Source organism: Nerophis lumbriciformis, linkage group LG37 (genome assembly GCF_033978685.3).
Source record: "Nerophis lumbriciformis linkage group LG37, RoL_Nlum_v2.1, whole genome shotgun sequence".
NCBI lineage: Eukaryota > Metazoa > Chordata > Actinopteri > Syngnathiformes > Syngnathidae > Nerophis > Nerophis lumbriciformis.
Window position 1 is genome coordinate 21,718,714 of NC_084584.2, and position 16,536 is coordinate 21,735,249.

General features: G+C 38.8%; 1 protein-coding gene across 4 annotated transcripts in view; it reads right to left on the reverse strand.

The window, feature by feature from the left end:
* arhgef2a (Rho guanine nucleotide exchange factor (GEF) 2a) overlaps positions 1 to 16,536 on the reverse strand; it is a 54,199-nt gene that overhangs the window by 31,886 nt on the left and 5,777 nt on the right. For 3 of the 4 annotated variants that reach the window (XM_061931207.1, XM_061931206.2, XM_061931208.2), the window contains 3 exons: positions 5,473 to 5,635; positions 2,305 to 2,372; positions 2,080 to 2,143 (listed from right to left, as the gene is read on the reverse strand). In XM_061931207.1, the coding sequence (XP_061787191.1) occupies positions 2,080 to 2,143; positions 2,305 to 2,372; positions 5,473 to 5,635 (295 nt within the window). The remainder of the gene's footprint in view (positions 1 to 2,079; positions 2,144 to 2,304; positions 2,373 to 5,472; positions 5,636 to 16,536) is intronic. The other variant, XM_061931209.2, reaches the window with a different exon arrangement.

Genomic DNA, 16,536 nt, shown 5'->3' on the forward strand with positions numbered 1-16,536 from the left:
ATAGCTAGCTGACAACTGGTGTTTTAATTGTTTACTGGCAACTGGTGCAATAAACACTAGCTGACGACAGGTGCACTAATCGCTAGATGACCACTGGTGCGCTAATAGCTAGGTGACAACTAGGGCAGCAATCACTAGCTAACAACAACCGCGCTAATCGCTAACTGTCGCGCTAATTGCAAGCGGACGCCTGGCGCGCCAATCGCTAGCTGATAACTAGCTCATTAGTCGCTAGCTGGCATTTAGCGTGGTAATTGCTAGTTGATAACTAGCATGTTAATCTCTAGTTGGAAACTGGTGCGCTAATAAATAGCTAGGAACTCTATCTTTAACTGCTAGCTGACGACTGGCGCATTAATTGCTAGCTGGCAACTGGTATGCTAATTTCTAGCTGGCAACCAGTGTGCTAATCGCTAGCTGACGACTGGCACGCTAATCACGAGCTGGAGACTGGCACACCAATTGATAGCTGACAACTGGTGTGCCAGTTGCTAGCTGATAACTAGTGCGGTAATCTCTAGCTGACAACTAATGCTCTAATAGCTAGCTGACAACTGGTGTTTTAATTGTTTACTGGCAACTGGTGCAATAAACACTAGCTGACGACAGGTGCACTAATCGCTAGATGACCACTTGTGCGCTAATAGCTAGGTGACAACTAGGGCAGCAATCGCTAGCTAAAAACAACCGCGCTAATTGCACGCGGACGCCTGGCGCGCCAATCGGTAGCTGATAACTAGCTCGGTAATCGCTAGCTGGCATTTAGCGCGGTAATTGCTAGCTGATAACTAGCATGTTAATCGCCAGTTGGAAACTGGAGTGCTAATCGCTAGTTAACAACTGGTGCGCTAATCAATAGCTAGGAACTGTCGCTTTAACTTCTAGCCGACGACTGGCGCTTTAGTTGCTAGCTGGCAACTGGTGCGCTAATTGTTAGCTATCTCAAATGCTAACATGAATAAAATATTATCATTATAGTATTCATGTTTGTATTTTAAATGATAAACTACACTACGGTGTGTCGTCTCAGTGTTAATGTTTATTTACAGTCGTGGTCAAAAGTTTACATACACTTGTAAAGAACATAATGTCATGGCTGTCTTGAGTTTCCAATCATTTCTACAACATTCATGAAGTTTTATGAATTTATTATGGGTCTACTGAAAATGTGACCAAATCTGCTGGGTCAAAAGTATACATACAGCAATGTTAGTATTTGGTTACATGTCCTTTGGCCTGGGGACAAGCCTGGGGACAAGCGGTAGAAATGGATGGATGGATGGATGTCCCTTGGCAAGTTTCACTGCAATAAGGCGCTTTTGGTAGCCATCCACAAGCTTCTGGCAAGCTTCTGGTTGTATTTTTGACCACTCCTCTTGACAAAATTGGTGCAGTTCAGCTAAATTTGTTGGTTTTCTGACATGGACTTGTTTCTTCAGCATTGTCCACACCATGTCCCAAAGTCAGGACTTTGGGAAGGCCATTCTAAAACCTTAATTCTAGCCTGATTTAGCCATTCCTTTACCACTTTTGACGTGTTTGGGGTCATTGTCCTGTTGGAACACCCAACTGCGCCCAAGACCCAACCTCCGGGCTGATGATTTTAGGTTGTCCTGAAGAATTTGGAGGTAATCCTCCTTTTTCATTGTCCCATTTAAAACACCAGTTCCATTGGCAGCAAAACAGGCCCAGAGCATAATACTACCACCACCATGCTTGACGGTAGGTGTGGTGTTCCTGGGATTAAAGGCCTCACCTTTTCTCCTCCAAACATATTGCTGGGTATTGTGGCCAAACAGCTACATTTTTGTTTCATCTGACATCACATGGACAAAGATAAGACCTTCTGGAAGAAAGTTCTGTGGTCAGCCATGACATTATGTTCTTTACAAGTGTATGTAAACTTTTGACCACGACTGTGAATACATTTAAATTTGTGGGAATATTTCACGACCCCCTGCAGTCCCTATGCGGACCACCTGGGTATCACTGACCCTCTGTTGAAGACCTCCGACTCCGAGTGTACTTTCTATACTAATGTCCATTGAAAAGATCCAAATAAAAAGAAGGGTATCTTACTTCTTGTGCGCAGTGTGACATTTTGCAAGGATGAGTTGTTCCGCATGAGCGCTGTCTTCTGCTGCTGTGAATGAGAAACATAAAAATATGACTTATTGTTATTGTTCCACTCAACAGCTCATACTATTATTATTATTATTATTTTTTTACAAATGTCCAATGACTAGTAAACACTTCTAGACACATTTCTACTCTTTATTTCACAAAAAATGGCTGGTTTCTCACCCGCTGTTTGACTTTGGCACAGTTTGGTAACGTGTCCCTGCAGCGGTTGTGGATAGTCACATTGCATGCTGGGAAAAAAAATAGAAAAATTAGACTTAGTATGTTTAAAAAATCTCAGACATGTTAGTAATGTTCTCTATGTGTCCTTTGAGTGTGTTTAGAGAAGAAAAAATCTCTCATCACCTTTACTTATTTGCTCCACTTTTGAGAGAAGAGGCGCTGACCCAGAGCCGATCCCAGGCTTTTTGTGGCCCTAAATAAGATTTTGTTTGTGGCCCCATGCTGGTCTTTAATATCACTGGTGTAACACACTATGAGCTATAGGGCAGTCTAGTAAGTATTGTAACACAGTCATGATATCTGCTACTTTATTCGCCCCCATGGAGGTGAGGATTAGTGATTTAGAAGTAGCTAAAACACTGCCGACTGCGGATGGACGTTCGCTGCTAGCTAGCTAGACATATCTTAAAGCACCTCTTCCTGAGTGCGTTTCAGTGTTATAACTTCACCTTTATCTTTATTTTTAGGCCAAAATGCGTCCGATCTCCCTTTTCTGTCTACACACTGTGTCTGCTTGTAAGTACTCCGTGATTGTGCACTGCCGAACATGCTCGTCTGCTCGTAAAACCAGCAATATCATGACGTGATGACGCACCGTCATGCCCGGTACTTTTCAAACAGAGTATAGTATCGTTTTTGATTCATTAGTACCGGTATACCGTACAACCCTAGTGCATACTATGCGACTGTATTTTAATTTTGGTTATTGTGGTGGTATTTTGAGAGCCACGTGTTTTCTGAGTTGGTAAATGGCGAAAGAAGTTTGAGAACCACTGCTCTAGATAGTGTCCAAAGTTTATATGAAAAGGTTAAAAAAAATAAGTTGATACTGTGAATACTTTCCGGATGCACTGTAGGTCCAAGGGGGAAAAAAAGTCTTCAAAATCTCCTGTCGCAGTAAAGACTATTCAAAACTGCTTTGCAGCTTCGACATTAACCGAAAAAGTAAACGACACTTAATAAATGGGCAAAAACTATATATTCAAAAAAACTGTTGTGGAGGGGGGCGTGGCCGCTGACTTCGAGGCCGGTCCTGGCACACCCTGCCTCGCTGCGGGCCCGCAGGCCACGCCCCCCTCTACAACTGTTTTTTTACAAATTATATATTTGGGGAAAAGGTTCGGCTACACCAGGGATGTCGAAGTCAAATACATCAGAGGGCCAAAAAACTAATTTGCTACAAGCCGAGGGCCGGACTGGTCCAATGTTTATTAAAACATGTTAAAATGATTGCGCATAACCTATTGAACCAAGACCTAACACAGTGTACTGTATTTTATTTAATGATTAAATGAGTAATCCAACATTTTTGTATGGCTCTGTCACTAATTTCAAGTGAAAACATTTTTTCAACAGGCTCACAGACAAAAACTAACTTCCTTCAAAGAAAAATCACATGTCCTGTACATTAAATGAATAAAGCAATATTTTCTTCTGGCTCTGTCAGTTATTTCAAGGGGAAACATTTTCAACAGGCAAACAGTAAACAAGTAAATGCCCTTTAAAAAATAAAATATGTTCCTTAATATCAAGTTGAATGCATAAATGACAACTTTTTTCCAAAACACAATATAGAACGTGAGATATAACAGGATAATTCATACATTTATCATTTGTTTTCAAAAAGGTTACAAAAAAGTGGGACCCCAAAAATTTACTGCGGGGTCCCTGGGATCCCATTTTGAAAATTCCTAGCGCCAACACTGATGGAGTATTGGTGCATGCAAAACAGCAGCAGGCGGCTGTGGCCTGCGGGCCGGTTCTAATACTAATCAAATATCATCCCCGGGGCCGTAGGATCTGGCCCGCGGCCCTTGACTTTGACACATAGGGCCTCCACTATAAACTTAAGTAATATGGTCATTTTAGAAATATGCTCATAAATCTGTCACAATGACAGCGTTCGAAACAATGCTAAATTAGCAATTATCTTAATGGGCTTTTGAATGGACGCGGCCCCGCTGCTGCTAAACACAACTAAAACTATTACAAAGGACATGTTGACTAACCGCTGAATAGAAGCTTACAAAGTATACATATATCTATGAGGCAGTGAATTCAGTCCATCAAAGTAGAACAAGCAAACACCCCTCGCCATAATCATGTCGTGTTTGTAGCCCTAAACAACCCCATAGAGCAGTGGTTCTCAACCTTTTTTCAGTGATGTACCCCCTGTGAAATTGTTTTTAATTCAAGTACCCCCTAATCAGAGCAAAGCATTTTTGGTTGAAAAAAAAGAGATAAAGAAGTAAAATACAGCACTATGTCATCAGTTTATTATATAACAGTGCAAATTACTGCTCATTTGTTGTGGTCTTTCTTGAACTATTTGGAAAAAAAGATATAAAAATAACTAAAAACTTGTTGAAAAATAAACAAGTGATTCAATTATAAATAAAGATTTCTACACATAGAAGTAATCATCAACTTAAAGTGCCCTCTTTGGGGATTGTAATAGAGATCCATCTGGATTTATGAACTTAATTCTAAACATTTCTTCACAAAAAAAGAAATCTTTAACATCAATATTTATGGAACATGTCCACAAAAAATCTAGCTGTCAACACTGAATATTGTATTATTGCATTATTGCATTGTAATGAATGTAATAGCCTACTTGATTTGATGTTCAGTTTATGAACTTACATTCATATTTTGTTGAAGTATTATTCAATATATTTATAAAGGATTTTTGAATTGTTGCTATTTTTAGAATATTTAAAAAAAATCTCACATACCCCTTGGCATACCTTCAAGTACCCCCAGGGGTCCGCGTACCCCCATTTGAGAACCACTGCCATAGAGTGTTTATGCCAGGGGCTTTGCCCTAACAGCTGGATGAACCCGCTCAATGTAAACGCCCACCACTTTAAGGACAAAAAAAATAAATAAAAGGAAGGCTTTGCTACACGTCTTAAAATAAGGGACAAAGTTCTGCAAACTATCTTGCAGTTTCACATGCGGTAGTAGTAAAATTCAGCATTTTTCTTTAGCCTATAACCTAACATGGTGGTCTTGTAAAATAGGACAGTAATGTTAGTTAGCTGTGCTATAGTTTCGCTTCCTTTTTCCCTATCCTTTTCATTGTATTTTTCCGTCAAGACTTACTGGGACAGCAGAGCGCCTCCTTGGCCGTGATGCTCTTGTTGCACGCAGAGCATAGCGTGGTTCCCGACACTGTGAGGGAGGTGAAGAGGTGACCGTTGTTGTAACGGGACTCCCTCTCCCGGGCTGCCTTCTCCCGCTCCCTCATGCGCTCCCTCTCTTTATTCTGGGGCAGAGGAACACAATGACAAAATAACCATTATTCAGTTTATTTTAATACATTAAATGAACTCCTCCTTTTTTAATCTAGTAGGCCAATGATGTCCAAAGTGTATGTGCGGCCCGCAGCAAACTTTTTAATAGCCCGCGGCACATTCTAAAAATACTATGACGGAAAAAAACATAAAAAAGTGGAATAAAGCAGGATACAGGTGTAATGTAACAAGAACAAGTTGCAATGTTGACTCTAAGAACATTAAAACTGTCATTGTTGAATGTGGAATGCAATATTGACCTATTGAAGGCTCCAATTACTTCACATCAAATATTCCATTTTAAAATATTTTTTGGGGGAAATATTGCATACTTTGTGTTTGCCATAAACACTGGGTTTTCTTTAACAAAAAGGGCATAAAACAGAGATTATTTTTTATATAGCTGATCTAGAGTTTTAAGCGTTAAATATCATTGCTTGTTTGCCATAAAAAAAACAAGATTTTTCTATGACAAAAACGACGTAAAAAATAAAACTTATACTCGATGGATAGATCCGAAGTTGATCAGAGATTAAAGCTTAAAAAAGGTAAAAAAAAAAATAAAAAAAAACATACCGGTATTTTAAGAGTGGGGCCCATTTTAATTTCTGAAAATTTTAGTAGGAATTTTTTTTTATTATTTCATTGTTCAAAAATGAATGATGAATGCAAATCAATGTTGTTATGAATTATTGCACTATTTAAGGCTCCAATTATTTTACTTCAAATATTCAGCTCTGAAATTTTTGGTGGAGAAATATTGCATATTTTGTGTTTTTGCTATAAACACAGTTCAAAATTACTTCATTATAGATCTAAAGATTTAAGCGTTGAAAAACAAAAATATATAAAACTTAATAATAAAATTTTTATGACTGAGACTCTTCCCGTCCCCAGGACCAAACTTGCAGGGAGCCCTAAAGGTAAAAAAAAAAGCAATATAGTTGTGGAGGCAGAGGTGGCCAGCGCTGCCTGCAGGAGCAAAGGTCCCCGCCTCTGTCCATAGTGCTGAGGACAGAGCGTCATCAGACAGGGGCGTGGCAGTGCTGACGGCGAGACACAGCTGGCAGGTGATTAGATTTCACAGGTGATATGTGTTAATCTAATCATCTGTTGTCTTTAACAGTAAGCGGCCGGGAGCAGGAGGGGAGAGAGGATACGGACGTGGCTGAAAAGTCGCGTCCTGCTGGAGAGAAAACTTTTGTCGAAACATATGATTATTGAAACCTTGTTAAAACCTGCACGCTTGGCTCCTGTGCTGTGTCTGACAGTGGAACTGCTAGGAAGCGACTTCCACAATAGTCTATCAAAATGGCCCCCGCATGCTTTTATTTTTTTAGAGTGCGGCCCTCAGTGGAAAAAGTTTGGATTGAATGCATTTTTAGTTATTTTACCCCTGGGGGGCCACCTGGCTCGTTATGACCTCATGATAGTCACATGCACGCTATAAAAGCAGAAGTCATATTTCCCAGTAAACAAATCTCATTCCAGTGACAGTAACTTCTTTATTCGGACCAAAATAACAAGCTCGTTGTCAGCGATTTAACGCCTCTAATGTGTGTCAAGTGGTCCGCTTTTAGGTCTCGCTCTGTAAGTGTTTCAGTAACCCAGTTTGATTAATTAGTGGGGGCCGTGTAGCTCCTGAGGTAGTTTAACTTTCGACGGCAACATACAGTTACAGGCTCAGTTTTCACTTAAACGGTGACATACGTCAACAATGTTGATCATATTTTTCTGTATATTGGTTACAACTTCTGAGGTGAACAATATCCGAAATATGTAGTTAAAAAGTACCCATGATTGTCACACACACACTTGGTGTGGCGAAATTATTCTCTGCATTTGACCCATCACCTATGATCACCCCCTGGGAGGTGAGGGGAGCAGTGGGCAGCAGCGGTGGCCACACCCGGGAATCATTTTTGGTGATTCAACCCCCAATTCCAACCCTTGATGCTGAGTGCCAAGCAGGGAGGTAATGGGTGCTATTTTTATAGTCTTTGGTATGACTCAGCCGGGGTTTGAACTCACGACCTACCGATCTCAGGGCAGACACTCTAACCACTAGGCCATGTAGAAGTTGCTTAAACCAAATTACGAACGTCTAAGACTACCTACACTCCCCTATCAAAAATATAAAATGGTTCGTTCCAGCACCAAACACTTCACTCAACACAGACTCCATGATGTCATCAAACCTCACCTTTAAGCACAGTACACAGTATTGTTATTATTATTAACAAGAATGTGGCGATAGAAGAAAGGTAAAAATACACTAATTCTGTCTGTGGCAGCATAGGAGAAAGTTATGTATAGGCACATAACTGTGGTGCATTCAAGGACCCTTGATTAAAGTTAGAAACAGAAGAAATGCGAGTTGTTAGAGACAGGGAAAGGCTAATCCCCGGGCAGATGTATCAATAATATTATCATAATAATAATAATAATGATGATGATGTACTGTTATTATTCGTATCACCCACAAATGATAATCCTATGTGTATCTGCTAATCTCGATTTAAGTAAAGAGAAACCTGACTTACGTAAATAATGACATGACTATTTAAATCCATCTTCTGGCCACTTTATATTAAATTTGTAAGGATGTTATTTTGTATTTAAAAAACAACTAAAACCAATGGATTAGGGAGAGATTGGTCTTTATATATTTCTATATTATTGATATTTCCAAAGAAGTTTCTTAGGATGGTGACATATGTTGTTCATTTCCTGCTAACATCAATTTTTTTAAGGTGTCTTTTCTGATGATATGCCCGAGAAACTTGAGTTGCCTCTTTCGAATTGTTGCAATAAGAGATTGTTTTGTTTTTGCTAGTGCTAATACCGCTTAATTACTTTCCTTTTCGTTGTGTGATATTCGCAGCAGTAGTTTTTTCACCTGCTGATGATTTAAAGTCCAACATTGACAGCCAAAAAGGAGGACAGACCATCGATATGTCTTGAGGATTCTGAGTTTGGTTTTGATTGATTGATTGATTGAGACTTTTATTAGTAGATTGCACAGTACAGTACATATTCCGTACAATTGACCACTAAATGGTAACACCCAAATAAGTTTTTCAACTTGTTTAAGTCGGGGTCCACTTAAATTGATTCATGATACAGATATATACTATCATATATACTATCATCATAATACAGTCATCAAACAAGACAATCATCAGGGTGCATACATTGAATTATTTACACTATTTACAACAGAAACAGAACTTGGTGTCAAGTGAGCTCTTTCTATTTCTAAATATAATAAATCGATTAAATTGGTTGATCTCTTTTTTGCATCTACTATCTATCTACAAACTTGTTTTAATTTCTTCTTGTTGCATGTTACATGTTAGAGGTTTCTTAGAAAGTTTTGTTAACATTTAGGTAAATTTGCTTCACTGTAGGCTACAACGGTGATTAAAATGTTCAGTAGGTGTTTTCCAGACTCTGCCGCTAGTAGAGCGTCGTCTGTATATCTGAATTGGTGATATTGATTCCGACAACTTTGATTCCAGCTCGATTTGCTGCGTATGGTAATTTTGCTGGATATGTCAGGAGAGAGTACACAACCTTGCAGAACTCCCTTTTGAATGGCTCTCGATTGACTGCATACTTGTTGACTGCTTCTTAGTCCAAGTACAGATTTCTGCTAATCCTCGGGTCTTTCCGAACAATATCAAGCTCACTCAAGATTTGGTAGAGTTTTGCATGTTTTACTCCATCAATTGCTTTGAAGTAGTCTACAAAACCCAAGTATGTGATGAGCGTGAATGTAGCATTTCTGGTGCCCCTTGTCTGGGAGAAATCCATATTGGGTGGTGGAGAGCTCTGGATTAATTTATTGCTTGCTCTTGCCATTAGTACTAAAAGGAGAATTTTGGTGGTGTGACTCATAAGACTTAACTTCCAATAGGAGGGTTGCATATGACGTCATATCTGTTTTTTTTCTTCGGCTTCTTCGATGGTCAAGCAGCTTGAGCGTAGCATTAAAACAAGTGAGAGTGAGTGTAGACTTTTTGCAGAAAATGCGGTATTGCTGTTCTGTTCTTGGGCGTTCCAATCGTTCAAATAGAGAGATAGGAAAGAACTTTCATGTAGTCTCAAAATAAGTGGTTCATAAAGGTAATAAGGTCAGGGGACAAACCTAAGTGCTTGGAAGGAAATGGCCCTTAAATATATCACTTTCATCTACTTGTGGTATACAATCAGACCACTTGTGTCTGCAGTGATAACTTGGTAAAATGTTTGTTTGAACATTTGATTTGTTTGGGATGCAATCAAGTTTATTTTCTACTATCTTAGTAGTGTTTGATAGCAGAAATAAACGCAAAGAAAGGACAAGAGATCGCATTAGTTTGTGTTCTTTTGTGGTTGCTATGCCTGAATATAACTACGAAGACCTGCTAGTGCAAATAAACATAACGTCATGTTAAGCCTGAGTAATAAATATTGTTATTGTTGGTCCAATCCACTGTATTATCTTTGTCAATTTTCATAACTCGACTTGTCCAGGGTGTACACCGCCTTCCGCCCGAATGCAGCTGAGATAGGCTCCAGCACCTCCCGCCACCCCAAAAGGGACAAGCGGTAGAAAATGGATGGATGGGGATGGATTTTCATAACTGAAACTAAAAGCATAGTTGTTGTTGTTGTTGTTGTTGTTGTTGTTGTTGTTGTTGTTGTTGTGCAGGAAAGCCAAGTGCATTGTTCAACACGGATGACCACATAGCGTCTTTGGTGATATTTGTTAGCATCAAGAACATTTTCTTAATAGTATTATTAAACTAGATGAATAAATCCCTCGTAGGCTCACGGCATATAATGAATCTTGATATCGCTAACAAAGATTCACGCTGAACAAAAGGGATATATAAAACTAAATAATGAGACAAACTATGAACTTCACAGCATAAAAACTACAGCAGACATGAATTGTAGATAAGACTAATATTTGTAGCAGGAAATCAACTGCAAACAAACGTATTCTTTTTCTCATTAGTGTCACAACACAGCAGCACGGCACTCATTATGTTAATCAAATACGTTGCTTACAAATGCACAAATAAGTCCAACTTTGTCTTCCAGATGTAAAGACATGATGTGCCTCAAGTCTTTTACTCTCTAAATAGCGTGAGTATCAAGTGAAGTGAAGTGAAGTAGCTGTAACCTCGTTGTCATAATAAATGGTTTATATTTTCCTTAAGCGTGTAAAACATCCAATCAATCCCATTTAAAATATTTTTTTCATGATCGCTTGCCTCTAAACCTTTAAAAATATGCCTAAATCTGCACTGATTCAGATAAATAAACAGTAGCCTAATGGGGCTTAGACCATCGCTTAAACCCAGAAGTGCCCAAATGTGCCGCTAGGTCACTCCACCTATAGTAATAAAACTAGTAGATTGATTCAAATTCTTACGGCGTACCACAGGGCTCTATACTGGGACCAAAATTGTTTAATGTCTACATAAAGGACATTTGTAAAGTTACAAAGGTCTTAAAAGTTAATATTTGTCGCGACTGCGTTTTGTTCAGGAGCGAACCCACAGAAACTAATACAAATAATAACAAAATAAATTAACAAATTAGAGATGGTTTGACAAAAACAGACTATCTTTGAATCTAAGTAACATTTTAATAATGCTATTCGGTAACAGTAGAAGAGAAAGTTAAATAAAAAATACAAATATACATGACATTGACAGGGGAAAATAAATCAAATATTTGGGTGTAATAATAGATGATAAAATTAACTGGGAATTTCATATAAAATATGGAACATAAGGTGGAAAGAAATACGTCAATAATGAAGTAATATGTTATGGAACAAAAATCACTCCATATTCTCTTTTACTTGCGAGTGTTACAGTAATATTGTGTACAAAAGTACGCTTTATTCATTAACCGTGTTACAAATAAGGTCAGTTAGGGTAATACATACTATTGAATATCGAGAACATTGAAACACTTTATTGAATCCAAAATATAAAAACTCAATGATTTGGTGCATTTGCAAACAGCTAAAATAATGCACAAAGCAAACTACACTGAACAAAAATATAAACGCAACACTTTTGTCTTTGCTCCCGTTTTTCATGGGTTGAACTCAAAGATCTAAAACTTTTGCTACATACACAGAAGGCCTATTCCTCTCAAATATTGCTCACAAATCTTTCTAAATCTGTGTTAGTGAGCATTTCTTCTTTGGCAAGATAATCCATCCCACCTCACAGGTGTGGCATACCAAAATGCTGATTATTGCACAGGTGTGCCTTCGGCTGCCCACAACAAAAAGGCCACTCTGAAATGTGCAGTTTTATCACACAGCACAATGCCACAGATGTCGCAAGTTTTGAAGGAGTGTGCAGTTAGCAGGAATGTCCACCAGAGCTGTTTCCCGTGAACTGAATGTTCATTTATTTACCATCAGCCGTCTCCAAAGGCTTTCATAGGATTGGGCAGTACATCCAACCGGCCTCACAACCGAACACCACGTGTAACTACACCAGCCCAAGACCTCCACATGCAGCAGGTGCACCTCCATGATTGTCTGAGACCAGCCACCCAGACAGTTGCTGCAATAATTGCATTATCAAAAGATTACTACACAAACTGTGAGAAACCCTCTCAGAGAAGCTCATCTGCATGCTCGTCGTCCTCATCGGGGTCTCGACCTGACTACAGTTCGTTGTCGTAACCAAATTGAGTGAGAATACCGGTTTTCACTGTTCAGGGCTGATGGCAGACAGCGTGTGTGGCGTCGTGTGGGAGAGCGGTTTGCTGATGCCAACGTTGTGAATCGAGTGGCCAATGGTTATGGTTTGGGCAGGCGTATGTAATGGACAACGAACGTAAGTGCATTTTATTGATGGCATTTTAAATGCACAGAGATACTGTGACGAGATCCTGAGGCCCATTGTTGTGCCAATCATCCGAGACCATGACCTCATGTTGCAGCATGACATTGCACGGCTCCATGTTGCAAGGATATGTACACAATTCCTGGAAGCTGAAAACATCCCAGTTCTTGCATGGCCAGCATACTCACCGGACATGACACCCACTGAGCATGTTTGGGATGCAGTGGATCGGCGTATACGATAGCCTGTTCCAGTTCCTGACAATATCCAGCAACTTGGCACAGCCATTGAAGAGGAGTGGACCAACATTCCACAGGCCACAATCAACAACCTGATCAACTCTATGCCAAGGAGATGTGTTGCACTACTTGAAGCAAATGGTGGTCACACCAGACCCCAATAAAGTAAAACTGCACATTTCAGAGTGACCTTTTTAATTGTGGGCAGCCTAAGGCACACCTGTGCAATAATCCTACTGTTTAATCAGCATCTTGATATGCCACACTTGTGAGGTGGGATGCATTATCTTGGCAAAACAGAAATGCTCACTAACACAGATGTAGACAGATTTGTCAACAATATTTGAGAGGAATAGTATACATAGTAAAAATTTTAGATCTTCGAGTTCAACTCAGGAAAAATGGGAGCAAAAATAAAAGTGTTGCGTTAATATTTTTGTTCACTATATAACCTGCTACCCAAAAATGTATAACAATTATTCTTAATAAAAGAGGGAAAATATCAATCTAAAAAAATCTAAAATAAAAACATTAGTATGCACGAACAACACTTAAGACTTTCATTATATCAGGATGTGGAATTAAAAATTAAATTATGGAATGGGTTAAGCAAAGAAGTCAAACAATGCACTAAAATAATGCAGTTTGAAGACTGTCGAACACAAATTACTAGGAAGAAGAATCCTGATAAACATCTTGAACCTTATGAACAAATTAGATCATCTTATTCATCTCATTATGGAATTAGCAGCTTAATTAACTATTTATTTATGAAAACCTTAATTTATTTATTTACTTACTCATTTATCGTATTTATATATTTATTTAGCCACTGTTTGCGTTACAGATTGAGTACAAACAAATGTGTTACAAAAAAAACTTAACACAAAGGGTTGGATTAAATAAGATCTGCTTCTTCCCACTCCTTTTCAGACACGTAATGAGGAACTGGAAATATCATATTGTAACTGTATGCATGTTTGAACTAAACTATAAATCACCAAAATGATTCCCGGGCGCGGCCACCGCTGCTGCCCACTGCTCCCCTCACCTCCCAGGGGGTGATCAAGGGTGATGGGTCAAATGCAGAGAATAATTTTACCACACCTAGTGTGTGTGTGACAATCATTGGCACTTTAACTTTAACTTTATAATAAACGTACTAAATACGCTAAATAAATATACCTTTACTATCCTTTGTTGATCACAGTCTGTGGCTGCTGCTTTCTTTGACAAGGTTTTTTTTCATTTTTTTTTTTTTATCGGATGGAATTTGCCCACCATCATAAATGATGTTTATTACCTATAAATACTTTGCCTTCCTTTGATGTAATGCATCCTGATTTTGAGGGCCCCCGTTTTCCGTTGACGTTTTGGACTTTTTGGTGTATGTATTTGCCAGAGGTGTGGACTCGAGTCACATGACTTGGACTCGAGTCAGACTCGAGTCATGAATTTGATGACTTTAGACTCGACTTGACAAAATGTAAAGAGACTTGCAACTCGACTTAGACATTAACATCAATGACTTGTGACTTCACTTGGACTTGAGCCTTTTGACTTGACATGACTTGACATGACTTGCTACTTTCCCCAAAATCCAAAGCTTAAAAAGTTATTTGGGAGCGCTCCGTATCTTTCATTTTCTTCGTCTGTGTCTCTCCACGTGTTGTTCCTGTCAGCTGGTGTGCTGTCAGTACAACAGCCAATCAAATTAGATCTACGTTGTTTTCATCACGCAGCATTCATCCAATCAAATTGCAGTACAACCAATGAAGAAGAGTTGTCCAACAACGTGCCAGTGATAAACAATTATGCCAAAGTTGGTTTCGTTCGGGTATAAAAACTACGACTTGGTCAACAAAAAACGAATTGCCGTATGCAAATCACGCAGTTCGAATATTACAGACGGAGACGCAACAACGTTCAACATTTGAAGTTGCACAAAGAAGGGTAAGTTTTGAATGTAAGATAACGTTTATTGGCTAAGTAACGTGACTTTTATTTGCTGTGTAGTTAAATCAGTGAGGCTGCAAACTCACTGCTAACGTTATAGCCATAGACATCTTATAAGTAGACGCAGCATAGAGCGCTACTGCCTACTGGCGCAGACGAGGCGCGGGGCCGCCATCTTGGAGTGGTGATCCGCTCCACTCAGTGCAATTCATTTGGCAGGAGCAATGAACTGTCAGCGCATTTAATTTATCTTACCTCACTGAATACCACTGATTTTCACCCCCCTTTTTGTCATACGTGTAGCTATGATAACAGACACATGTTTTGGCGTGTTTTATTATTCATAGTTTGCTTAACAGTAATATAATATTCTTATACGCTATAAGTGACCAGACGTCCGAGATCAAAACTGGGAATATAATCCCAGAGAAGGGGGGAAAAACGGTAAACTATTTTTAAGTTGAAGAAACAATATGATTAGGTTATATATACATGCGTATATCCTACATAAACAATGTATGAATACATTAGATATCTATATATCTTAGGGACCTATAGACTGTATCTCTGTTGCTTCAGCAGCAGAGAGTTTATTCTGTCTTGACACTTTGTATTGATATTTTCTATTACATTCTTCCCTTAAATGATCATGTTTGCAGTGATTGTTTTATATGTATTATTTTATGTAAGTCGCTTTGGATAAAAGCGTCTGCCAAATACTTAAACATAAATAAACACCTGAAAGTCTTCATATCAGCTAAAACCACCAATCTGTTTCACTGGATTCAGAATAAAACCAAATTCTGTTTTACCCAACAATGTTAGTATTTGAATATTGTTACTTGAAGACTTATTCCTGGTTACAATTATACTGTTAAGAAAGTATTGTCTTATACTTTGCCTAAAATGAGAATGCATCATAATCAGTGGCGGCTGGTGAATTTTGTTTTAGGTGGGGCTGAAAGTTTGTAAACCAAACCCCTGTAGGGGCGTCATCCTCCCCCAGAAGATTTATTTGTGATTTTCACATACAAATATGGAAGATCTTTGATCCTTCTCAACTCTGTGGTAATATTATTTTCATAAGATACAACCAATAGTACGTTAATGTTAAATCTTACTTGTGAAAAGTAATCCCCCGATTCCTATTTTCAACAGTCCGCTCATTTGAGCAGGAAGACGCTGAACACCAGCCCGGCATCTTTGTTTTCTACCTGTCAACTGTCAGTTTAGGCTGCTCGCCGGCTCCTCATCAGCACTTCAAGATGGCGGCCAAATTGCTCACGTCACAGCAACCTGCGTCTACTTATAAGCTGTCTATGGTTACAACGTCATTGCAAACACTGCAATCTGTTGCGTCCACTGCAGTTTGCTACCTTATTCATACTTTTTGTCAAGTGATTTTTTTTTAAGCAGGGTTGCATGAGGTACCTACACATAACGTTACGTTAGTCAATGTATCACACACAGTAACGTAACGTTAGTCAATGTATCACACACAGTAACGTAACGTTAGTCAATGTATCACACACAGAAACATTACGTTAGTCAATGTATCACACACAGTAACGTAACGTTAGTCAATGTATCACACACAGTAACGTAAAGTTAGACGGTGGTCAGCAGCACCGCGTATTTTAGCCACCTACAAAAAGACAAACATAGTCAAATAAAGGTCAGTTAAAATGTATACTATATTAAGAATATGTGTACATATTGCATAGGGTCCTGACATCTAAAAAGTACAACTCTGTTCATTGTTATGTTCATGTATTTGTTATGTTTTTCATGTGTACGCACACATAAACACAC